The sequence below is a fragment of the Hippoglossus stenolepis genome, chromosome 10, assembly GCF_022539355.2.
Source record: "Hippoglossus stenolepis isolate QCI-W04-F060 chromosome 10, HSTE1.2, whole genome shotgun sequence".
Lineage (NCBI taxonomy): Eukaryota > Metazoa > Chordata > Actinopteri > Pleuronectiformes > Pleuronectidae > Hippoglossus > Hippoglossus stenolepis.
The window spans coordinates 20,538,540-20,565,060 of NC_061492.1; the positions used below are offsets into that span (position 1 = coordinate 20,538,540).

Sequence of the window (26,521 nt, forward strand, 5' to 3'; positions counted from 1 at the left end):
GAAGATGATTTGATCACGAGATATGCTTTACACAGACAGACTTACTGATTATTATGTGGAAGTATTAGATAGATTGCAGTTCGTTTTTATTTGGTGTGCATGACAGAAAACATTGTGTGGATGTGATTTTACCTGAAAAACATTAAAATCACAGAAATATAATTGTATTATTTTCTTTTCTTATGGTGTAATTAAAACCATTAACCTCAAGAAAACGTAAAATTTCTTGGTAAATATTTTTTGCTTAACCTTGGCCACAGCAGTTGACAGAACATCCTCAACTTAAAGTCAATTTAGTCACCTGTTCTGGAGCTGTCAATTGCAAACTATGTGCAAATTATGATCCGTGATCTGTGAACTCTTTCTACTTCTCGTAGCGTCAGTGAGCTGACAACAACAACCAATCTCAAGTCTTTTCACATCTCCACTAAATCAAAGTATATTTTCATGAAAACTATTTTGATTTATACCTCTTTAGTCCTTACTCCAATAAAAAAATCTGGTATATATATGTGTATGTACATATCATCCTCTTTGGAGAGAAATTAACAGCAGGTAATGGATCTGAAGGTCTCAGAATAAAAACATAAGTGTGTGTCAGTGAAGCCTCCAGCCAATCAGGGCAGAGTTGTGTCGTCACAGAGGTGGTTCCCAGGTGCTGCAGCTGCTTGGTCTGACTGCAGCCGGCTCGCTCCTGCGTTGTCTTAATGTCACGTGACAGGATCATGTGTTGCAGACAAATATTCCCAGCAGCATGCCTTGTGTAAAGTGCAACATGCATCACGTTAAGTCAGCGCTGTGCACCTATTGTTTCTCAGGCCTATTAGTCCTCCCTGTGATGTGTACACTGAACTCGATGTGTAAAATCAATTAAGGGCCTTTAAAAAACTGCATCTAACCTGCTTCATCTTCTCTGCATAAAGAAAAGGAATACAGTCTATTGTTATTGCAATTAAAGGATGTAAAAGATTCCATTTTCACTCACATATTTACTGTATAGTCCTGTATAGTCACTTGCGCCTGATGCAGATTGACTCTGATGTTGCAAACTGACAGTTTGCTAAACAGTGGATTGTCTCTGTTTTCCTTCTTGTCGCCTGTGTGGTCACTTTACCACCTCACCTTAATACACAGGGTGACAAATGAGAAGTTCTTCAGCTTTTAAAGTTTTTCTCACAAACCAGCCTTTTTTTCTTTCTTTCTACTAAGACAGTGAGAGCGATGGAGATTGTGTGTCGTGGCCTTGAGAGGAAAACCTATGCTGCTACTTGTATAAACTGTAAAGTAATCTCACCGAGCAGCTCCGGTTTCTCCCCCCTCACAGACCTGTCGGCAAAACACGATCTGGCTGGATTTGGGAATGGAGTACGGGGGAGGCAGGGGGGAAGCTTATCTGATACTTTCCAAAAAAAGACCCCCCCACTGGCCCCCACTTCCCAAGGCTGGCCAGGCAGAGACACCACATCTGGTAATACTGTAGGCACATTGTCCTTCCAGGTCTGTGGGCGCAGCTCGGGTTTCCTCAATATTTTCCCCCGGCGGATTCGGTTACCCAGAGGGCACTGCGAGGCTGACGGCGCAGCCAGCGTCCACCAGACTTTTCTGATGAACCAAGGATGTCTGGGATGAGCTGAAGGGGCTCTAAAATTAACCTCATTCAAATGTACTGTAGGGGCGCGGCCTCGACTCCGGTGTGTGAATGAAAGATGGAGGCATCAACTTCAGATTTGAACTCATTCAGTGAAAAGCAGCCTTTAAGCAGTGTTTGGACAAGACGCAGCCTCTCATCTGGTGGTCGATGAGGCCGCTGGTGTTTCTGTTTGCAGAAATGTAGTCATGCATGCCCCCTGTAAGAGGAAATAGGCAACTGCAGTCTGAAACAAGACTCAGGCCTCCACAACAGTTTTCAGCTTGTTGGCTATTTTAAAGGTTGAAAGTTAATTATTCTCTAAGGTCAGTTTCCAAAACAGAACTTTTTTTCTCCATTTACAGCGTCTTTATTAACTGACCAAACAGGGTCTATGACTTAATCACAGAATAATGAATTCCTTATCTCCCCTAAGGATTCACAGCGAGCCAGTGAATGTGTTGATGATGTCTCTAAAACGTGTCAGACGGAAAAACAAACAAAATTGAAAAAAGCGGTGCCATACACGTAGAAGACACCGACAAAGATGTCAAGAGAGATTCTGGTGATAACGGGGGTGTGATGTGCTATAAACAAAAACGCGTGATCTCTGCAGTGGAATTAATATGTTACGTCCTTGCCTCCTCATGCTGCAGCAAGCCTCACCTGAATGTCCCGAGTGGAGAATCTCCTGCTGTGTTGAAACTCGGGAAGAAGGTCCGGACATAATTCTGCAAAGTTCCTCCAGAGTTCATTTCTGAAAACAGCTTTACTGTGGCACTTCTGCAGAAATCCTACCTTGTATAAATGTTGTGATGTTATTGTACTAATTTTCCACATCTGATGTTCCATAGTGAAATAAGTCTTTAAATAATTCATCAATTAAAAGAAAGGGAGAGGAAAGTAGACCCTGAAGTCAGATCATCACCCCTCTGCTCTGTGGACGGTGTATTTCATCTCACCATTTCAGCCCCTCAGACCACAGACACCTCAGCTAACCCACTCCTCTGGACTTCTCTGTGAATACAAAGTGTAATGAATGAAATCGAGCGTGGATCTCATGTCATGAAATCAACAGAATCTGCAGCAGTTCACCTGGTCTCCAGTCCTCCTCTCACCTCAGATTTATTCGCCGAACCAGCTGATCCAACGCGAGTGCTGTTTACTCGAGCTTCAGACCCGGGGAAATTGTGGCTTTTTTTTAATTACGAATGTCACGGATGATACGAGTAGCGTGTCAGGTTTTGATTGACCTCATTTGCATATTAGGAGTTTAATCAATGCCGTTAGCCAGAGTGATATATAATGAGGGAACAGGTTAGCGGTTCACTGCCAGAGCCCAGGGAAGCTCCAACACGAGGTCACATGATGTACATGTTGTGTAGATCTTGAAGTTTTGGGTTCAACACGTGACCTATATGCTCACAAGGCAGAACTTTGTGTCCTACTTTATAGAAATGAGGCACGTGGCATTACTTGACGTATTCATGTTTTCTTAGTTCAAGAGAAGACAGAAGATGTTGTGTAAATCTGTTAATATGATAGTAAATCTGTTACTTCTTCTTGTGCATTTTAGCCCAAATGTCTGAAGCTTTTTTCTCTTTTCTGTATTTAACAGGTTGTGGAATTGATCTCAAGTGCCATCGGTGATTTAGTCCAAGGAATCTACAATGAGAATTCCAATAATACTGAGGTAAAGTACCTGTTCTCCTCTTATAGATGTACAGTGATGCAGTGCAGCAAACCCAAGACACTTTAATGAAGAAAGGACCTACAATTTGTTGGAGGAAATTTGAACCCAATAATAGAATGATGATTGTTTGAACATTTATTACTTAAAGTCAGTTTTGAGAGCTCTACATGATAGACAAACTTGAAAAAGATAAATTCAAAATTTAGAAATGTATAAATTTAGAAACACATGTAGATATACAGTATAATACATGTAGAAATTTGAATGAGGATAAAAAAGAAAAGGACTGGTAATATTCAATATTTTTGCTAAAACAGGTACTGTTCTTGTAGTTTATTACTGTGCCTTATAAGAGCTTAATTTTTACAGATAAAACTGTTAACCTGTTACTGGTCACGCCCCATTTTTATGCACAAGCCCAAACATAATGTACCCAAAATAAAAAGGTTACTGTTCTTCGGCCTTTTTTATTACAGTCATAACCCTGGTCTCCTTTGAAAGGAAACTATTTAAATTTTACAACCCAAAAGTCAGAGTGACTATAAGAGACAGTAAACTGAAGTGGCATTAAAAAGTGGACTGTAAGAGCTTTACTTGGACCTTTGTGTGGAAAACACTTCACAGTTCACAAGTTTCATCAGCTGCTGAGTATTTTGCACAGATACAAACAGGAGACTTGTGTGACGATCTGGTGCAGACACACATAGCACTGCCAAGTATTTTTTTTAAAGGTTAAATTCACATCATGAGCCACACTGTTGCCGTGGGTGACATGGTCCTTCATTACAATTACACACTGCAGTTCAATTGGACACTTTTCTGCTCATGATCACACTCACTAAGAATCCAAATGTAGATTAATCCGCCTCTGGAAAGAGTCCACAATTAAAGTATACAGTGGTCAGTTTTTAAAGGTTTACATCTTCATTAAGAACGAATGGATTTTGGAGGTAAAAGCCACAGGCTACATTCATGCACAAACGCATCAACTCTGCTATGGATACAACCAGTTTTAAAACGGCTAAAACTGAGAAGATTGAAAACGCTGCTCACCCCGTTTTAGTTTGAAAACTCCAGGGCTGTGTTTGAGTATGGATGGGCGGAAACTGAGGTGTTTGGAAACCATCATGTAGACACTCACAAACGCTTGCTAATTAAGTCTTTGCGGTCAAGATGTAGCCTTCGTTGATTCGTCAGGTTCCTATCACAGGACCCCCTTCTTGCAGATGGCATCCAGCATTAGCCTCCTCGGCTACTGGTGTAGAACGCTACATGGACAATCAGTTACAAGTGTTTCTGACCCTGTTGCCTTAACCAACAGCTGTTGTACAGTAAAATTCTGCATTTTTTACGATGATTCAACTGTTTACATGTAGTAGGAGACCAGCTGTTTCCAATTCATGTTTCCACCAGCACGCGCATGCACTTTGCACTTTAGTGGTCAAATGATGTGCATGCAGAGATTCTAGTTTGACGGAGCAGTTTTCAAACTAAAGCGTAGTATAGATGAAGCCACAGACACTTTGTTGACTTTGTTGTAGCTCTGTTGACCTTTTTTCTGGGAGACTTATGAGGATTAGTTGACCTCTTTCGATGGTGATTTTAGATTAACTTCTTACCATGAAGTGTTTTCTCTATTATTCCAGTATTCTCTATTATTATTCTTATTCAGTATATCTTACCAAATACATGCACTTGTTGGGAGATGGTCTATTGAACCTTGTTATACCTGTGGTGTTTATAATGTTTTTAATGTTTGACATTATATCTGATATAAAACAACATATTGAATTGTTTGTAGAGCTAAAAGAGTGTTTTCCGGTTCGGGCTCAGCATCCCCCCTCCCAGTTTCCCTCGGTTCCAAACTGAAGAACTTGTGGGAAATACTGTGTCAAATTGCTGTTACTCTCTGGTGCACATCCAATTACATACTGAAAAATTAAATCACAGAGGAGGAGGGGTTGTTTTGATTGAGAGGCTGTGAGGTGCTCTGTGGGAACTTTGAAGTCGTACAGAAGAGGCAGTCAAAGCTCAGGCCGGCCGTGTCTCTGACTCTGTTTGCTCTGCAGGAGAACGGTCTCACCGACGGCGTCGACGTGGCGACTTGGGAGGAGCAGACCTTCCTGTCCCACGGGGCGCTGCTCGCCAAGAGCTGTCAAGCCGCGATGGAGCTCGCCAAACACGACAAGGAGTCCCAAAGGCTGGCCTACAAGTACGGCAGGCACTTATCACTAGGCCACAAGGTGAGTCTGATCTCAAATCAATAAGGGTCAAATGAGATAATCACAGTCGTCTGTCTTGATTCAAAGATCATCAATTCAAAGACCTTTTTTTTTTTCTCAATTGGCTTCAGGTTATGAGCAATGGGGTCAATCAACAACACTGTTTTCTTCTCTATCAAAGTTTGAAACTTTTACATTTTGATTATTTCACCTGAGAAATTTCTGTATTTCTGTTTTTATCCTTTCTTTTCTCCCTGGTTTGAAGAATCACATACATGTATTTCTCTACACCAATGAGCGTTCAGCTAGATTTACATCATCATTTTATAGCAGGTGTAAGGATGTTTGATTGAACCAACCCCCACCCAGTTCTGATGATACAAACAAGCTGAGTGTGTTAGTGTTAAATAAATGAAATAATAATTCATTCATACAGCGCAGGTTTTCAGACTCTCCGGGGAGAAATCGATAGTATTTCACTCAGTCAAAAAAAGCTAGAAAGAGAAATTCAAACCCCGTCTCCACAGCTCTGCACAGCCAGACCAGACCAATCACGGCGTGACGTGCAACCTCAGTTTTCGGGAAAGTTGTAGTCAGAGCGTTTCTGTAACGTACAGGATGTTAGCTGTGTCTGTCTGTTGTTTGGTGCTGAGCAGGTCATGTACAGTTGGGTTTTTAGAGCCTTTTTTCTCTGAAACCAGCTCCCTGCTGCAGCTATAACAGATGATATCAGAGCAGTGAGAGTGAACTATAGCAGTAAAGTTGCAGCTGGACATTTAAACAAAACCAAAAGTCACTATAAAGCTGTGTTAAGCTGCAGATTGAGGTGAGTATTCTCTGTAGGTCTGTCACTATGAGCCTTACATTTCACATTTTCATGATTATTTAATAATCATGATAATGGAATGAAATGTTCTTAGTTGATACTTTGTTGTTATAAAAATATAAATTATTAACTTTAGTTTCATGATTACATCATGAGTATTTATCCAACGATTGTAAAACAGGTTTTTAGGTTTTTCTTAATGTACTGGATGTTTGTCCCTCCTGACCACTGTACTGTTTCTGTTTATTTTGTTACCGTGATCGATTTAAATAAAATAAAAAAGAATAAATCTTTATTGGCTGCTGATTGGCTGAATGTTCCACTGATCGACAGGAAACAGCAGTGTCCAAACTTCTGTTCCTCTTCTACCTCTGTAATCAACTGGCCTTATTTTAGTTTAACAACATTAGTATGAATTTTTATCGCTATAGCTGATTTGATACATAAAAAAAATCCTGAAACAGGACAGGGTGACCTATTTGGCCAAATCATGTAGATTAAATAACCTGTAAAATCAGATGGTTTCTTTTATATTTCATTAATCCTTTGTAGATGAAGCAAGGTTTTTTAAATTAGATTTAAGTGTCTTATTATTGTTACATTAGTGACAAACATATTCTGTAAGGATGGTGGATTTGTGCAAAGCTAAAATGCCATTCATGTTAATAAAGATGTTTAAATATTTCTCGAGGTTCAGTGGTTTACAGCAGTAGTTTAGCGCTGCTAGACTAAAGGTTGTTCATAATGATCCCACTCACAGTGGTGTATTCGTACGTCCCCTCCTGCTGCGGCTCCCTGTAGCGGCCTGTCTGCAGGCCTCAGTGGCTACTGGGAATCTCCGCATGGGAGGAAGCAGAAATGAGGTCTTTGAAGGAGAACCATCAGGTTAGCAGTCTCTCAGCACACTGTTCATCAGGCTGCTCATTAACACGCTCGCTCGGAGTGGAGGCTGGCACCTCGTTTTTAACCACCGGCTCCGTTTAATTGGTGGCTGCAGGTTAAGACATAGAATCTCACCGATTTGTCGTCTCACCGTCAACTGTGCTCTCCCTTCTGCAGCTGAACTCTGACCTGCAACCGTTTGTGAAGAGCAGTGTGGGAGAGCTGCTGTCGTTCAGCTTGAGTGCCGCCCCGGTGGTTTTCCACCGTCAGATCGTCGGCCAGGAGAGGTGGCATCAGCAGCTGCAGCAGGTACTGGAGGGATGGGCACCACTGCACAAGCTCGATGTAGTTAGTACTTGGACCGTCAGTGACTAGTAATTCTGAAGAAAACAAACAGGCTGCTCATAGGTGAAGTAGAAAAAGTGTACTTTTTTAACATTAGAAAACAAATACATACATTTCTTTTACAACTCAATATAGTGCACAGATTGTTTCAGCATATTCCTTCCTCCCTTCTTAACAGGCTGCAACATATTTAAAATGTAAAAACATGAAAAACAAACCTTTGGAAATCTCCCACCAACCAAAGAAATAGGTTAGAATTCTCTCCCTATTTGTACCTCCGCCCAGGAGGTTATATGTGTTTGTTTGTTTTTAAACAAGTATAAACAAAAACTACTGGACGGTTTTCCAGGAAACTCTATGGAAGTATGCGGTACAGGTCGGGGATGAACCCATTCAATTTTGGTGTGTTTTCAAGAATTTCTTGTTTACTTTCTTATAACATTGCAAGATGGGATGTTTTTTTGACATATCCACTATTAACCCAGGGAATAATTCATGGATCTTGATGAAAAAAATTCAGCCTATTTAGAAAACGGATATCTTAGAATGTGTTAGATTTGGAACAGCTTGATTGAATTTAAGGCGACTGTTGGGCCTTGATGGAGATATGAGCTCTACTGAGTGACATTCTAGTTTTAAAGTTATCACATAAATTTGATTTTCCCTGGAATGAAACGGGAAATCCATTAAACCATCCAGTTTTAATATAGAGGTTTCAGATTTTGTCAGTTAATCCAGCCTAGATGACACAGTAACAGATGAAGATAAGAGCTAAACATTTGTGACAGTGTCTTTACACTGAAAATGGTCATTTAACATGTAAGTCTGTAAGGATCAAAGTAGGTGGAGAAGATTTGCATTTTCACAGTTGGGAAAATTGGATGTATATGTTTTTAAGGTTCGTGCTGATCTAAAAAAAATCATTTAAGTACACTATTTTAAAACTCAGTAAAGATGTGTTGAGGAAGCTGTTAAAGTGATCTTGTAAACACTTTCTTTTCTGTCTTCTTACAAAGGCTAAAACACTGAGAAACCAGCTGGATTATTCAAAGGTAAGAACACTGCTTGATGTATTTGTCATTACAGAAAACTCAGCTCTTACACTATAATATTACACAACTACTGCTCTGTTATTCCCTGCTGCAGCCTCTGTTGCTTGTTGTGTTTCAAAAGATTCTGATACAACTTTGTAAGATAGTTAAATGTTTCTTTGTTGTTTTTCACCTGTTTACTTGGTGGCCCTGTATCCGACAGAGCCACCACAGAGAAACAATATGTCTTTTCCCTGTAACCTATATCAAAGTTGAGAACCGAGCTTTCCAAAGTCAACGTGTGAGGGAAGAAGGGGAGGGACAGGGGTACAAGAGAGGGTAAAGCTACAGAGGAGGGGTCTGACGGTATTAGGGGGGTTATCTGGTCCCGTCTGAAACCAGAGCAGGAGGGATTAGTTACCGAGGCCTATTTGTGGAGGAGACACCGAGGCTCTGAGACAGTGGCATTGTGAGAGAATCTCCTTCAGCAGACCTGCTGAAAAGGGGACGTGAGGAGAAGTTGGAAGGAGAGAAGAGAGCTGAGAAGGAAAACTGAGAGCAGGACACAAGAGAGGGATGACATTTTGGGGAAGAAGGAGAAAGACCTTGGGCCCTCAAGCGTAATAACTTTGCTTTGATTCAGTACAAAGACAAAAATGCATAATAACCAGTGAAACTTTGTGTTTATTTCTGACAGCTACAAAACTAACTATTATAAATCACCGTGATGAAATAACCAAAATGTTTACAGGAATTCCTCCTCTCTATTAAATTCTTCAAGTCTTTCATCCCCACTTTTTAAAATATTAACCCAGATGACACTTTAATTTATTAAAACTTAGTATTATGGGAATTTTATGTTAGAAAATGATTACTCATTACATGAAAGAAGTCACCAGATGCAGCCTGTGGGTATAAGTCTCCTCGCCTTCCATTTCCGTCACCACAACAATCTCAGTGCTACAACCTACGTGCTAAAATACTGGCGAGTTTTAAAGAAGTTTTGAATCGTACAATCACTCGGTCGACATATGTCTTTTACTGTGAAGGTAATGATGGCGAAAAGACATTTTAATGACAGTACTCGCTCACTACTCCGTGTCCAAAAAATATCCCCCAAACGACACTAATTTGCATGGACACCATCGCTGCATCCTGGGCAGAGTGTCGCCCCCTGGACGACTGTGATTGACATAAAGAAAACAAAGAGAGCCAGAGCATTTTCCCCCGCAGCAGATGTATTGTATAAAAAATGTATTGGGAAAAAAAGTTATTATTATTGTTATAATGAAAATACAGTGAGTTGAGTTTCAGATGTGTATTTAACTTTTTTACAGTAACTCATTCATGCATTTCACTAATTACTAATAATTTTGGACTCTTTTGTGCCCCATAAAATTCAGGAAAGCACATGGGGTCAAATTCACACTCAAACTGAAAACTGAATCTACTGGATGGAGCTTATTTGACTTAATTTTGTTTTACCAATCCTCATACACAAACACACAAGCCATATTTTTTATGTTCAGTTTTCTTTTAAATAAGATATGATAATAGTTAAAAATCATGTTGTAGTTTTTACAACACGTGAGTAGAACCTGCAGAGAAATAAAGTTCCAGACTTTTCTGCTCTCACTGATAAGAGAGAAACTGTCTGTGTTTTAACTAAATCTCACAGTGATCAGTCTCAGTGTTTCTCACAGTAGTTAGATGTGATAATGTGCCTCCAGTGGTACCAGGGGCAGTGTGCACATGCACACATTGTGTTATACACTGTGTTTCCTGTCATTAAAAGTGGTGCTGTACCTCTGTACGATCCACTTTCAGAGTGAGATAACTTTGTCTGGCTCTGGCTGTGTTGTAGTTGTAACTGGAGTGACACAAACATGACAAACTAATGTGTGTTTTCATCCCTCGACAGCTTTTGGCAGCGGTTAAGTCGGGGAAAGGCATGAGCTCGGCGGTGGACTTATGCCGTTACCATGGCAACAAGGCTCTGGAGGCCATCCAGGCTTTCCCCTCCTCCGAGGCTAGATCCGCCTTGGAAAACATTGCCTCCACCGTCAGCAAATTTTGACCTGGACACTGTCTCACACACACATGCCCACACACACACACAGCTGTTTCTACATGTGCAGCCTGAGGTGTTTGTCTGCAGAGGCAACAGGACACTGAAGAGACATGAGAACTTCCTTTGAGCCAGGTGCTGGCTCATGTCTGGACGAACCGCTCTGCTCTGTTGTGGATGATATAATGGTCATGGTTTCAAAAAAAAGAAATAAACACACATGACGTCAGCATCAGGTCTTGTATTCTGCTGTCTGTGGTACGTACCCGTCATCTCCTGCGTGGAGAAAATGTCACGCCGAGCTGCATTTTAAAACCTGGCAGTTAATTGTTACCTTGCTTATCAGCGATGCCACATACCAGGCAGAACGCAGTTTAAGATGTTCTGAGGAATTGTTATTGTCGTCTGGAAAATGTACCATGAACGGCAAATAATGCACCAGGCAGCACTTATCCTAACAAATTTTATTTATTTTTTGAACTGGTTCCCTGTGCTTGTAGCTGCACATCTCAGATGATGCTGAAATCATAGCTGCTGGTTCTACTTGTGTTTGCCAAATCAAAAAGTGTCTGTAGTTGAAATGTCTCAAAGTCATGTTCTACCTAGTATGTGCCTCTGCTGATAAGCACAGCTGCACATAAAATACTTTTAATGGAGTTTGGCATGATTCTGTCTCTACGGAGGGAATCAGGAGTAATGTCATCTATGTTGCCTTCTTATGTCTGTCCCCATGTCTGTGTGTGTGTGATCCAAGTCGACCCAGGGGTGGGGAAAGGTCACACAGCCTCTCCCCTTGGCCCCGGCCAGCGAGCGCATTGAAGCTCCGCCGAGCAGTAATTATTAATGAAGAGACCTGAGCAAATGGACAGGAAATGCAGAGGTATTGATTGGACCGGCTGCCCTGCTCTAAGCCGTACAGGCTGGCGCCAGCCTGGTGGCCTGTGGTTTCCCAGGCTGCTGTCTGCGGAGGCGGGGGACAGCCAAGGTGTGAAACCAGGCCACCACTGGCAGCTGTCTGTCACATCATGGCCACACCTGAAGGACAGAGCACAGGAGACAAGGGAGAAAGGACTGATGGTTCTTTGTAGCTGCAGAGAACCGCAGCACATGTTGGTATACCACATTAAAGCATCATCTCTTTAAAGACTTTCGTTTGCAAGAAGAAAGGTGTTGCTAGAAATGGTTAAATATTTAACTTAGAAAAAGAGCCAAGCCTCAAAACGATGTCAGTAATGTCATAAAAAAAAGAATTATGAGTCTTTTTATAACCATTATATCCATTAATAAGAATTATGTGAAGTGGTTCCTTTGGCAATAACAGTCTTTAGGGTCCATCTTTTAAACAAGCAGTTGTAGGTTTTAGATGGAATTTGTAATGACACTGGACTGCTCATACAAAGTCCAAGGCAATGTCTGTGTGTGTCCGTTTGTCCATCCGTCTGAAACACAGTATCAAAGACTATTTGATGGATCACTGTGACGGTGAGGCTGACATCTGTGGTTTTGAGTGAAAAGCAATGTTAATTAGACAGGCATAAAATTGATGCAGACATCCATGACTTCCTCGTGGTGTAACTGTTGTGATCACTGACTTTAATACTTAAGAAACAACAGCAAAACCTATGACATTCCCACCAACCATTAGAAAATCCCTCAGTAGAGCGCATACCTCCACCAAGGCCCAACAGTCCCCTTGAAAAAAGATCCCTAAATAAGCCTGATTCTTTTCATCAAGATCCATGAATTATTTCCTGAGAAAACTGTGAATCTAAAAATAAAAAAAACTCCTGTCTCACAATGTTAAAGAAAGTGAAAAGGAATTGTTGGATCCGCCCCCTGATCCGGATCCAGACCAAAATGTGATGGGTTCTTTCCTCACCCAAACCACATCCTGTTTTTTGTATATTTTGCCAACAAACAAAAATACAAACCAACCCACAAATGTACAGGGCTGAAAACATAACCTTCTTGGCAGCGGTAGTAAGCAAATGAGACATGAGATGTGTGCCACACTGAGCCTGTAGCCTTGTAGAAAAAAACAGTGCTGTCCAATGTAAGGCAAGTTGAAGTAATTTCTGTAAAACAATGATTCACAGCTTGAAAAATAGGAGAAAAACAGGATTCAAAGATAACAAGCTGCTGCTCTTTGTGAGTGACATTTTTCTTTCCCCTCGTTTACATGTAGGTGGTAAATATACTTCAAGTTTCATGTTTTTTTTGTCATATGTAAGTTAACACATGCTCAAACGTACAATGAAAAGTGTTGGACGAGAAGGACAGGTCAGATCAGCATTTAAATAAATGAATGTTAAAAGAACTCAATATAAGAAAAAGTCAAATACATTACTAAAAAACTATAAGAGAATAAAAGTGTAAAGGAATACGCATGTATAAGTTATTGCACAATTTCCAGAGGTGAGTAAGCAGAACAGGTCAGTAAACAGATATGTGGAGGATTATTGACTGATATGCAGATAATATATGATCAGATACTATAGTATAGTATAAAATACTATGGTATACTATAGTATACATTATTTGGACGTAGGAGTGTTGAAGAAGAGGACTCAGAGGGTGAAAGTGGGCAGACGATAGGATGAAAAGAAGCAAGTGGGGTTGAAATGAAAGAGGATGTGAAGTATTTGAACAACCAGCTCCCGTCTGTTGCCGGGTTGTACGTCCACTTTCTCTGCTGTCTGGTTTCCGCTGCTCGGGCTTCCCGGGAACAGAGAGGTACAGCATGTGCCGGGGAAAGCCTCAGGCTCTTCATGAAATATTTAGCCTCGCTGTGAGGAGACATGGGGAAAGTTACATGGAAAGTTAAAAGGACCAAACAAAGACAGAGGCTGGGGCACTGCCAGAATGACAAATATAGTTACTAAACAAAACTTTTTTTTTTAATGAGGTCTGCTTTTAAGCAATGAAACTGTTGCATGGAAGCTCCCAATAGAAATCAGCCGGGCACGGCAGAAGAGGATTTGATGGGATGTGTTTTTATTGAGGAAAACAGTTTTTTTCCAGTGGTAAAAACTAAATGTTTAATGTTGAACAGAAATCTTTTTTTCTTTTTCTTCTCGACCACATCACGACTGCCAGCGTCAGTCTTTTTGATATCTCAAGTGAAGCCCACATAAAGAGCAGGATGACGACGGTATGAGCTTCGACACTTTTATATCCTGCAGAGCAGAAACCCGACTCTCTGTTTGCTTACATTTTCCAGTTTGGGAGTCTTGGGTGTCATTAAAGCGAGAGCTGGCAGGACTATAAGCTTACATGCACAACATGAAGTGGGCAACAGCGGCCTTAGTGTGCCCAGGCCGGACGATGGGTGGTGTAATTACAGCTGGGTCGAGTGGGTAGGGTTGGACAGCACAGCCTAACAGATTCCATTACACACACACATCCCTGTGGATGTTGTAGAGGGAGCAGCTGCTGTTTGTGAATTTGACAGAAAAGAGCAAAGGAGCAGCACCTCTCCCCTCTTACAGAAACTCATACATCAGATAACAGAGAAAGTGTGTGTATGAAGATTCACAGTCACTCATGTACATTCCTGTGTGTTTGTTGGCATTATGTGTGTGTTACTTATATTTCAACAGGATGCAGGTCTAACTCCAGGCCTTAAAAGCCGCCTCACCACTGGTACGTTGTTATACTGGAGACAAAAAAGGGACTTTCCTTGAAGATTCTCCCTGAACTTTATTCAGACCCTGGTCCCTGCTGTGGGAATGCAAGGAATTCCTAAAAGGTTCCAAGACATGGCTGAACACAAACTAAACTGGTGATGAGAGAAGCTGCATCCTCTGAGTCATCTGCCCACAAGGTGTCAGTGTCCCCTCTCTTCGAGGTTTAGTCACTGCTCGAAGGAGCTGCTGTGGAGTAACGACACATCTGGAGAGTCTGTGACGCACTGGTAACACAGCAGTGGGTTTGAACACAGGGTCCCAGAGGTCAGGAGTATGGATTCATGTGAGCCTTATTTAAAAAAAGGTCTGTATTTATATAGCGCTCCTCCAGTCCTGATGACCACATAAAACATTCATACTCACATTATACAGTGAATGTATGTGCATGTTCTCCATCATCCATCACACACACACATACACACACACACACACACTTACAGTTTCACATCTCGTCCCACCACTTTGGTCACCATTTGTTGGTTTAATGAACAAATTAATTCAATTCAAATACAAACACCTGACACCACACACGTCTCTTCATTGTGCTATTTTTTATACTGGGGTTTTGAACTGTAATACGTTTAAATCAAGCCCTGATTGATATAACAGTAATGCTGCTGAACCTGCACATCTGCCACCAAAGATTCTGTATGTGTGAGGTTAAGGGTCTTAGGGTCTATCCGAAAATTAAGACAAAATATCCCAAATACAAACGCTGTCATATTGTGCATTTGGAGCCAGGGTCTGCAGCGATTGAAGAATGGAGCCATGGTAACCCTGATACACTCTGATGCGCTCAACCAATCGCGAGACAGTCTCAGCTGTCAATCACGACATTTCACTTCATTTTATAGCATCAAATAACAATGAACTTACTTAAATTAACACTTGAATAAACATCAATGTGAAAATAACTATGAATTATCTTTAAGAAAAAATGTTTGGGACATGTACTTTTTAGCTTGGCCCTTGTCCCATCCAATAACATGGAGGTGGCAGGATTTATGACCTACTGCAGCCAGCCACCAGGTGGCGATTGAAACGCTTTGGCTTCACTTTAGGGGAGCAGTCATGTCATTCATGTCTATGGTTTATACACTGCGAGGCCTTGGCCATGATGGTACCCTGCCTCCCCTTCCAGTGCATGCTGGGATAGATTTGATGTGGCCCTATTAGGAATAAGCATGTATGTAAAATGACTGCACGACTTTGAGTGTGGGGTGATTTTAGGATCTCCATTTGTCTTCCTCTCAATGGTCTATCAGTAAACACCTGCTAATATCATCATATAGCTGACGGTGATGGATGAAAGTCATTCTCCTGAGATGGGAACAGTATGGCTGATTGGCCTCCTTGACACAGACGAGCATATTGGCCAAAAATGACACTTTAACGAGCTCTTCACGGTGGTAAGTGCTGCACGCCGGCCCCTCGTCGCAAGCCGGCGCCTGGCTGACCCTGAGCCACGCTTCCCCTCCGCACAGGGGCCTGCTCGCTTCATTGGCTGACAGATCAGACTGCCATGGAGACAGCTCATTAGTCGGATAATGAGAACCACACCAGCCGCACGGCGTCTTGTTGTATCATCTCTGTATCGTAACATCCGTGGCTGGGGACAGAACAGTGGTGCTGCGTGGTGATTAAGACAGAGTAATGGTAGTGTGAGTTTCCTCTGTTCATCTGTTACTGACTAAAATCTCTGCTCCTCAGCTGACACCAGTTTACCTGCTCTGGGAACCAGCTGTTTTTAATGGTGCCCCCTACAAATCAAAATGTCTCTGATTCATCTGAACAATATGTCTTCACTCTGTTTGATCGTCTTCTCTTATTTATCATCTCACAGGTTTGCTTTCTGCTGCCACTGGCTCCATTTCGGAATAATCCACAGAAATCTTTTTTGGGAGGTTTTGACTCTGCAATCTTTGAACTTGAGATGTAATAAGTTACTGTGATTATTGCTTTACATAAATTTCCTTCAGGATCAATAGAGTACCTTCTTTCCTCGTGCAAAACGCTGCTGCTCACATTTTAACCAACACCAGGCAGAGGTCCACATCCCTCCGATCCTTCCCTTCCTTCATTGGCTGCCAGTTAGATTTGGGATATTTGATTTTAAGACTATTTTTTTAATTATTTATAAAGTGCAGCACAGTCCGGCCCTCAGTTATATTGCAGAGCTACTAACTCCCTTCACTCCAAGTTGTAATCTTAGATCTTACAACCAACACTTGACACTTGTTCCTAAGTCAAGGCTGATAAGGGCGACCAGGCTTTTGACATCAGGGCCCCAGGGCTCTGGAACTCTTTACCTGAGGAGAACAGACTTGCAATCACTTTACCTGGTTTTAAATCATTGCTTAAAACATAATTTTAGTGTTGCTTGTTTCTAATATTATTTGTTAATTTTCTTATATTTGTTTTGCCTTGTACTGTTTTATTCCCATTTATTTTGTAGTGCACTTTGTAACCTTGTTTAGATAAGTGCTGTATAAATAAATCTTTATTATTATTATCATTATCATTACTGTAATTGTTGTTGTGGTTATTATGGTTTATCAGATAACACATCTCCAACCTGATGCGTTTTTTCCTCTTTTTGCTTAAAGAATTAAACACAAAGCTTTTGGAAGCAGAAGTAGTGTTTTACTGTGGCACTGGTACATGTCAATCTGCAGTAGGCTACAACAAAATGAAATATTAATTGTCCTTGTGATGTAGTATTTAAAAATCACTCCCTCATTAAGAAATAGTTGCGTGGAGGATATAAGGGACACTTTAGTCAATTAGTCACCAGGTTGATGTGGTGCATATTTAAGGCAAGAATATTAAAATACTAAAAGTAATTCACCCGCACAAAAAATGTATACGTTATATTGAAATTCAGGATTGTTTGACATTGTTGTAGTTACTCATGTAATCTTCAGCCATTACCCATAAAAGAGTCGTTCTAATCTGTTCTCTATGGTCCAATATGTGCCATTTAAACTGTTGATTTAAACTGCTCCTGGTTTACACGCAGCCTGAAGCTCAGGGTTGATACAGTGCATCAGAGTTAGAGAAGTGTGATCTCTTTCCACTTGAGGGCGATGTTGCCCACATTATGTTGGCTAAATGTTGGACAGAGATTGTCTCTACAAACGGGAGGTATCTCTCCTACTGGCTTTCGCTGTGTTGGAGAGAGGAGAATACCTACTTATTGAATATTACAGAATTACACAGATACATAGGAAATGTTTTAAAGAAAATATTTAAAGAAATATAAATATTAGTTTTTTTAATATTTTGTATCCAGCTCTTCCTCGACCTTCAAAGAATAAGCAGTATAGATGGAATGAATGAGTAAGACATCATAAAACACGTCAACAAGGCAATTCAAAGTGCAATACATAAAATATAACAGGCATCACCACAAATGGTTTATATAGAGTAGTAAAGTATGTTGTTAGTATATGATAATATAACAACAATAACAATATAACCTGGTTTATATACAGAAGTAGTGTATGTTGTTAGTATATGATAATATAACTATAACAATAATATAACTGGTTTATATACAGAAGTAGTGTATGTTGTTAGTATATGATAATATAACAACAATAATAACATAACCTGGTTTATTTACAGAAGTAGTGCATGTTGTTAGTATATGATAATATAACTATAACAATAATATAACTGGTTTATATACAGAAGTAGTGTATGTTGTTAGTATATGATAATATAACAATAATATGACTTGTTTATAGAGTAGTAGTGTATGTTGTTAGTATATGATAATATAATAATAATAATATAAATGGTTTATATACAGTAGTAGTGTATGTTGTTAGAATGTGATAATATAACTATAACTGGTTTATATAAAGTATTAGTGTTTGTTGTTAGTATATGATAATATAATAATAATAATGTAAATGTTTATATACAGTAGTAGTGTATGTTGTTAGTATATGATAATATAACTATAACAATAATATAACTGGTTTATATACAGCAGTAGTGTATGTTGTTAGTATATGATAATATAACAATAATATAACTGGTTTATATAGAGTAGTAGTGTATGTTGTTAGTATATGAGAATATAACTATAACAATAATATAACTGGTTTATATAGACTAGTTGTGTATGTTGTTAGTATATGATAATTTAACAATAATATAAATAGTTTATATACAGTAGTAGTGTATGTTGTTAGTATATGATAATATAATAATAATATAACTAGTTTATATACAGTAGTAGTGTATGTTGTAAGTATATGATGATATAATAATAATAAAACTAGTTTATATACAGCAGTAGTGTATGTTGTTAGTATATGATAATATAACAATAATATAACTTGTTTATATAGAGTAGTAGTGTTTGTTGTTAGTATATGAGAATATAACTATAACAATAATATAACTGGTTTGTATAGACTAGTAGTGTATGTTGTTAGTATATGATAATATAACAATAATATAACTTGTTTATATAGAGTAGTAGTGTTTGTTGTTAGTATATGAGAATATAACTATAACAATAATATAACTGGTTTGTATAGACTAGTAGTGTATGTTGTTAGTATATGATAATATAATAATAATATAACTAGTTTATATACAGTAGTAGTATATGTTGTTAGTTTACGATAATACAATAATAATATAACTAGTTTATATACAGCAGTAGTGTATGTTGTTAGTATACGATAATATAATAATAATAATATAACTAGTTTATATACAGCAGTAGTGTATGTTGTTAGTATACGATAATATAATAATAATATAACTAGTTTATATACAGCAGTAGTGTATGTTGTTAGTATACGATAATATAATAATAATATAACTAGTTTATATACAGTAGTAGTGACAGTGTGTTTGTCTTTATTTCTATTCACAGCTGTGCGGAAGTGACACAGCAGGCGCGCGCCGCGTCACGTCACGCGAGACAGCACAGGAGCCGAGCGAGAGAAAAAAAACATGAACAAGAAGAAGAGTTTCCTGTGAATTAAACCTCGTGACAAACCTTCGACATGTCCAACACGTCCACACCGGTACAGGGGACTCGCTCGGAACCGTAAAGATGAGCTCGAACCGCAGGTCACGCGCCTTTTCCGTGAATTTACGGTAAGAGTCAGAGCAGGAGAGAGTGGGGGGGTGAAAGCTCGTCCACGCAAACATTGCCGCGTCATTAAAATTCACAAACAAAATGTTTTGCCGCCAGAGGAACGGACCTGCACAGAGACACAGACTCACGAACACGCAGGTTCGCTCGCTGCGCTGGCGGCGGGGCTTCGTCTGCAGCTGCACGCGCACAGGTCGCTAGCATTGTTTTGGTTGAGGGGCGGAAGAATGAGGAAGTAGCTGCTCAGTGAAGCTAGGAGGTAACTCGGCGCCGCGCACAGCACCAAAACAACGTGTCTCCTTTGTGACAGCAAGTGTGTTCCCGTCTCGTCTCGGGATGTTTCACTCTCTCTCTCGTTGTGTCAGCACTGAGCCACTGCAGCGGGTCACATGCCGACTGTCTGCGCTGCACCGCACAGACAAGTAGCACGTTGGAAATGTTGCTCTGTGTGTTTATGGACGTTTATATTGGTCCATACAAGTTATATACACTGAATAGTAAACGTACACTCTGTATCTGTTCGTTGTTAACACGACCAATCAATCATATTTTAATAAATCCAATGTTACAGCATCAACTTCCGTTTTCTTTTCCTGGCAGAATTGATTCAAGTCCTGAAAAACGTCTGTCACCTTATAGGCTGTTTTCATTGTTGATTAATGTAGTGATTATTTTTCTTCAGATTAATTGATAAATTGTTGTTTACTCTATAAAATGTCAGCAAAATAGTAAAGAATGCACAGGAGCTCCCGTGTCTGACTGGCATGACAGTCCATGGATGATCAGTCAGCTGTCAGTCATAACTAGGGCTGTGCAAAATTGCCCAAAATATGGTCACGGTAAAGAAAGAAATCCTATCAGTCGATATCAATAATTATCATGATACATGTCAAATTAATATTAGTTTAAAGACTGATTTTTGCTCCTGAGTGAAGGTTGTGGTTTTAAACTCTTCAAACACTTAATAAACAGCAAATCATTTACTATTGTACAAACAATACATTGATATATATTTAACTTTTGTTGTGTTGTTATTGATGAAATTATATTACAATAATTATTGTTATTGTTTTGCCTCCCAGTCTTATTCAACACTTAAAAAAACACTTATTGAGAAATTGTTTATTTTCTACCGATTTTGCTTTCAAACATTATTTTAATGATTAGTCAATGATCAACATTTTTCAATACTTCAAGGTCAATTGACTAATCATTTGTCACATTGTTTCAGGTCTACTGTCACTATCATGTGTATGTTCACTTATGCTGATGTGTATCGTGATGTTTTTATTCTGTGACTTTATGCTTGTGATTTATTTTTCTAGGCTATGAATTTCTCCAAGCATGGGGAAGTTTCAGATGAAGCAATGCTTGACAAAGGCAAGTTTTATCTTTACATCTGCCACAGCCCCAGTAATTGACGTAATAAGTAAGATAAAAACATCTGGTGTATAAGAGCTAGACTCCTTTAATCTAATCCAAGTCTGATTTTAAATATTTGTGTTAAAGTTTTAAAACAAACATTTTAGGATTTTTTTTCCTGAATCATATATGTGGCTCAACTGCATCTTTGAAAGAGACATGAAAGAAAGTCTGATCACATGAGGATCTGACATGGTTTAACAAAGAAAGTCTTAATCTCCCATTATAGCAGAACACAAGCATGTCCAGGACATTAAAGAGGAAGCGGAGGACTATGCTGTTTGTGAGCTACCTGAAGGACGTGGAGGAGGAACTCATGCGACCTCTGAGGCTGGTAAACGGACATCAGCAGAGATGGGTCCTGATACAGACCAGTCCTCCAGCAGCAAGAGAGCCAGAGTCTCTGCAGAGGTAAGCTAATGTCTAACTATTTCATCTAGGAATTATCTGCATATCATTTTTTTATTGTGCAGGTTGAGTTGTCATATTTCTGTGCTTTGAATGTTGTTTCCTCTGTCTAGATGAGGAGGCACTTGATTGATGTGAGCAGCAGACATGAGCCTCTTTGCCTCACCACAACTGGAGAGAACAGGGACTGCGTCCAGGAGAAGTCCAGGGCGTCCTACAGAAAGCCTCTCTTCAGCATCTCCCACAGGATCTCAGAGAAGAGGAATACACCGAGTCTGGAGCAGCAGGCCAGTCCTGATGCTGGAATTCCGCTCAACTACAGCAGCGTCCTCTCGTCCAAGCTCCAAAATCCAGAGGAAAAAGACAAATTGGAGACCCTCCCCACCACAGACAGTTTAGACCAAGCTTCAACAACAAACTCCAGCCTTTATCCACTGATTGAGAAAATGTTTTTTATTCTCAATACCCTCAATTCGAGCATGACACAACTTCACAGCAAAGTGGACTTGTTAACCCTCGAAGTCATGCGCATAAAAAAGCAGATCAAACCCGCCGAGATGGTGACGGAGTTCCAGCCTCCTCCTGAATATCTACTAACAAGTGACGAATTGAATCAGCTCATGGAGCAGACATCCGGCGCCGGGGAGCTTGGGTGTCGGCTGCTGGTGCATCTCTTCCCAGAGCTGTTCAAAGTAAGGGAGTGCTCTCATGAATGCATGGCGAGCAAAAGAATGCTGGAGTCTCTCCATCTGCAGCTGATCCGTAACTACGTCGAAGTATGCTACCCGTCAATCAAGAACAACAGTGTCTGGCAGGAAGAATGTCTCCTCCAGATTAATGACTTCTTTAATCGCTTTTGGGCGCAGAGGGACATGGAGAGCGCTCAGCTGCTCAGGAAGCAGACACTCACAGGTGCTGGGATAAAAGCTGAGCAGCCTCAAACCTACCATTTCATCAATGAGCAGGGTCAGGAGGAACATGTCGCTCTAGATAACCAGCAAAACAGCCTGGCTGAGTCAGACCCTGCTTTCAATACACAAGCCACAGAGGACATCGATGAGTTCTCGTCCCATGAGGACTTAATTTTTTTTCTTATGCACCGTCTTTTCCCTGAGGTGTTTGAAGGAGGAAAAATGCCTGAGGGCTCCAGTAGCTTCAGTAGAGTGGGGCAGCTCATTCTAGACTCTGACAAGATGGAAATTATAAGAAAGTACATGGAGGCAAATTTTCCTGATGTGCCTGAGGACAGCTGGCTCCAGGTCTGCATTCAGCATATGGAGGATGCTCTCGAGGGTCCTCGCAGTAATGGTAATGGGAGTGAACCTGACAATATCAACGATGAGGGCTATGATGTAGTCAGCCTTTCAGAAAATGTTTCTATAATTAATGTTCCAGACGTGGCTGATTATGAAAGGCCCATTCGCAAAGCCAAAAAGTCACTGCTCTCCCCCGTGGATTTTGATAATCTGGAGATTCCTGTACCCGACTTCACTGTCCCCCAGGGGTTCCTCTTGTCCTTGGAGCAGCTGAAATTCAACTATGAATGTAGCTTGTCCATTGGGAACTTTGCCTCTCGGCTGCTGGTGCTTATGTTCCCTGAGCTCTTCACCCAAGAGAACGTACGGAAGCAGTACAACTGCAGTGGTTCTCTTGGGAAAAAGCAGCTCGACCCTGTTCGTGTAAACCTGATTCGTCACTATGTGCAGTTAGTCTACCCTCGGGCCAAGAACGACAGAGTGTGGATGTTAGAATTTGTGGGGAAACTTGATGAGAGGTGTAGGAGACGTGACACAGAGCAGAGGAGATCCTACCTGCAGCAACGCAAAGTGTATGGGCAAGAGTCTGAGCAGGACTTTCTTTGCCAGCTGAACCAGCTCAATCCAGATATTAGAGATGATTCAGATATTCCCTCTTTACCTCCTGAGAAAAGCAGCAAAGATTTTTGCAAAATTCCTCTGGATGAACTGAATGTATCCAAACCTGACTTCCCCGTACCAGCAGCCTACCTGCTCTCAGATACCGAGGTACGGGAAATCGTCCAGCAGAGTCTCTCTGTTGGGAACTTCGCTGCCCGTCTGCTCGTGCGCCTCTTCCCTGAACTCTTTACACAGGAGAACCTGCGGTTGCAGTACAACCATTCAGGGGCCTGCAACAAGAAGCAGCTCGACCCTGTGCGCCTCAGATTGATCCGTCACTATGTGGAAGCAGTGTATCCTGTGGATAAGATGGAGGAGGTGTGGCACTATGAATGTGTGCCAAGCATTGACGAACGCTGCCGGCGCCCTAATCGCAAGAAGTGTGACATTCTCAAGAAGGCCAAGAGGTCAAGCATTGTGTCCTAGTTACAGTACTCTCCAGTTAGGCAACACTTTTTGTCATGAAAAATAATTGCACATTATATAAGCTGAAACCGCATTGTTGAACTTTTACATAACTGTCCTATGTAGGATGAAGCCAAGCTGGTATGAGTTTCTTCAGTACTATTCTTTGTCATATTTTATATTTGGACTACAGCAATAGATGTTGTAGTGTATGCAGTCTTATTAATGTTGGCTCAAGAGTTAAAACTGCTTCTATTTATAAGCCAAAACTGTCATAGCTTATCTAACATTCTTTGTTGATAAATGTTGTAGCCTTAACAACAATAACAATTATAGTAGCTGATAGCATCAATCACACATTTGCTCTATGGATAGCAATGATTCACAACTATGTGATGTAGAGACAGGTGACAAACTAAAGGAAAAACCTGACTAAATGAGTAGAGAACTATATATCTCCAGAGGGGCTGTATGTGAGAACGTTAATATCGGGGTCAGAGGCTCCAAACATTCCCCAGTTTCTCCTGCCAGAACCTGAGTAAATACTCTGCAGGATGCCTGAATCAGCCGATGCGAGAAAACGGCAAGAGATCCTCCGCAGGATTCACCGCGAACGAGTGGGTGTGTTGATGACGTTTCTAAAATGAAAGAAAACAATTATCTCAGGGTGAAAAGGCGATGCCACACACATAGAAGACACTGACAAAAGTGTCCAGGGGCCTCATTTATAATCATTGTGTACGCACAAAACAGGGCCTGAAACTTGCGTACGCCACTTCTCACGCAAACGTTGGGATTTATAAAAACAAACTTGAATGTGCGCACTTCCACGCTAACTCTGACCCATGCGTACGAACATTGTGGAGACGGGAAAATGACGATGCAGATGTGGGGTGGTGAAATGAAGCAGATTATTGATCCACTTCATCATTACCATTAAAACCAACAGCTTTAGTTGTGCTTTTGCACGACAAAACTGTTCCATAAGAACCTTCAATTGAAAAAGATATAAAACAGCTGACAGTAAATTACATTCAGATACCATTAAACAGCTGAGTCATTAATAGTTTTGCATAATATCTTCTAAGACTGTGCATGTATCATCAAGGACAAGTGTGTGTAAAATCGCAGCAGTGAACGTGACTGTTCCATCTGGCGCACAGAGCTCACTGGAGATCACTCACAAACAATATAGACAAACTATTCACTTTCAAACTTCTATTTCCAAATAAGATCCCAGAGTGGAGGTTAGGATCACACTGATTCATGAGGTAATCGGTCCGATTGCTCTAAATATATAAATAATGCTATAAGTGATACTCGGGCGTAATGCTGCGTGATGGATGCTCGCAAATGAGGAAATGAGTGTTCAGTGATCACAAAGAGTTTTTGTCCCATGATGATGACTGATCAGCTGATATATATTCCATAGATCTGTGATCTTGGATCTTTGTGCTGAACTGAGTCCAGTATTACACAGATCGACCGATGGAACTGATCCATCCCAGTACCAAAAAAAGTATATAATAATAATTATTTTAAATTGTATAGATTGTGGACATCACAACTGTCTCTACATTTGATAACAAAGATTAAAACTCGTACAGGTGACACAAGTTCCCCCACATTCTGACAGTTTGGAACGATTCTTTTTTTGCCTCCAATTGGATATTTTTTTTATTTCAGGCTCCGTTCTTTCTATCGTCTTCGCTCTAACTCACTGTTTTATCAGCAGCAGCAACAGTCTATCAGTGTATTTTCATTATTAATCACATCACTGCTGTCCCATAAAATCGCTCTCCACCTCACTAACAAGCACCTCGATGTCAGGGTCAGAAAGTTTTGCTTCCTCTTCTCATCGCTTGGTGCCGTGACTCTGTCATGATTCACTGTGAAAACCTGTTGGTCAGCAGGATAATTTAATGTTCATTAGTTGCTTTGCATTGAACATTTATGGCTGAAAGTGGGCGTGTAGAGGGCGGACTTGGAGGCAGATCCACGTACGAACGTTTCCAGGTGGACTGTGATTTATAAAGTGAACATTGCGTTCAGGTGTGTGTACGCACGGTTTTATAAATCAAAAAAGAAAATCGGCTTTTGTGCGCACGTACACTTTTAGTATGAATCCTACGCACTGTTTTACAAATGAGGCCCCTGAGCTTTTGGTGAGAAAGATGCATGTGTCCATGTGCTGTAAACAAAATTGCGTCCTGCCTCTGCCTGTTGCACCACACCTCACCTGAACACTGGAGATTTCTGTGTTGTTGTGAATCTCAAACACCAGACCCAATCCTGCGGACATCCACTGGAGTTCAAGTGTGAAAACCTCTATTATGGCCTTTACCGTTGTTAGATCTCAGTATATCTCCAATAGAGGAAAACCTACAGGACATTTCTGACAGATGTGACATCTCTCTCTCTCTCCATCATCATCATCATCAAAATACCAGTATACCTTAGAAAAACAGTGTTTCATCCCTTTAGTCGAGTTCAGACACTTGTGGATTGAATGCAAAGTACCACTGAAGCTGTTGACACATGTTGGCCCAACTCTTAACTCACCGTATGTCGTTTTTTCCTGTAATTTGTCACCTGTCTGTATTTCCGTTACAGTTACTGATGTAGCATTGTGCCACCACTGTTTTAACAACAACGTGCTTATGTTAAGCCTTCTTATAGAAGTTTATACTATAAAGACAATTTAACATGACAATGGATCATGATAACCTTTCTAATAAAATCCTAGTTATAAATATGATATTATCAGACTGTTTTACATAATAACACTAAACTGTTGAGGTACTTAGTCATGCATACATTTCTTTAGCAGGACGTGAGAGGTGTGCGTGTCCTGAATCCTGACCATTT

At 40.5% G+C, this 26,521-nt stretch overlaps 2 protein-coding genes across 3 annotated transcripts in view; both read left to right on the forward strand.

Annotated features, from left to right (window-relative positions):
• pdss2 (prenyl (decaprenyl) diphosphate synthase, subunit 2) overlaps positions 1–10,923 on the forward strand; it is a 30,272-nt gene extending 19,349 nt beyond the window's left edge. The window contains exons 4-8 of the mRNA XM_035168791.2: positions 3,246–3,320; positions 5,390–5,563; positions 7,428–7,559; positions 8,612–8,647; positions 10,548–10,923. Of these exons, the coding sequence (XP_035024682.1) occupies positions 3,246–3,320; positions 5,390–5,563; positions 7,428–7,559; positions 8,612–8,647; positions 10,548–10,703 (573 nt within the window). The 3' untranslated portion in view covers positions 10,704–10,923. The remainder of the gene's footprint in view (positions 1–3,245; positions 3,321–5,389; positions 5,564–7,427; positions 7,560–8,611; positions 8,648–10,547) is intronic.
• An 8,387-nt stretch (positions 10,924–19,310) lies between these two features.
• Positions 19,311–26,409, forward strand: bend3 (BEN domain containing 3). Of its 2 annotated transcripts, none has more exons than XM_035168287.2 (4): positions 19,311–19,504; positions 20,828–20,882; positions 21,154–21,335; positions 21,446–26,409. In XM_035168287.2, exons 2-4 carry the CDS (start codon positions 20,831–20,833, stop codon positions 23,672–23,674), a joined length of 2,463 nt encoding a protein of 820 aa, XP_035024178.1. In that variant the 5' UTR covers positions 19,311–19,504; positions 20,828–20,830; the 3' UTR covers positions 23,675–26,409. The 2 variants fall into 2 exon arrangements, with proteins under 2 accessions (XP_035024178.1, XP_035024179.1); XM_035168288.2 differs by having other exon boundaries at positions 21,157–21,335.
• The last annotated feature ends 112 nt before the right edge of the window (positions 26,410–26,521 follow it).

Excerpts from the sequence above, each read along its gene's own strand:
- bend3 (XM_035168287.2), top strand. The coding sequence starts at position 20,831 with ATGAATTTCTCCAAGCATGGGGAAGTTTCAGATGAAGCAATGCTTGAC. Across the intron at positions 20,883-21,153 it reads TGAAGCAATGCTTGACAAAG|CAGAACACAAGCATGTCCAG; the intron begins GCAAGTTTTATC and ends CTCCCATTATAG. Across the intron at positions 21,336-21,445 it reads GAGCCAGAGTCTCTGCAGAG|ATGAGGAGGCACTTGATTGA; the intron begins GTAAGCTAATGT and ends TCCTCTGTCTAG.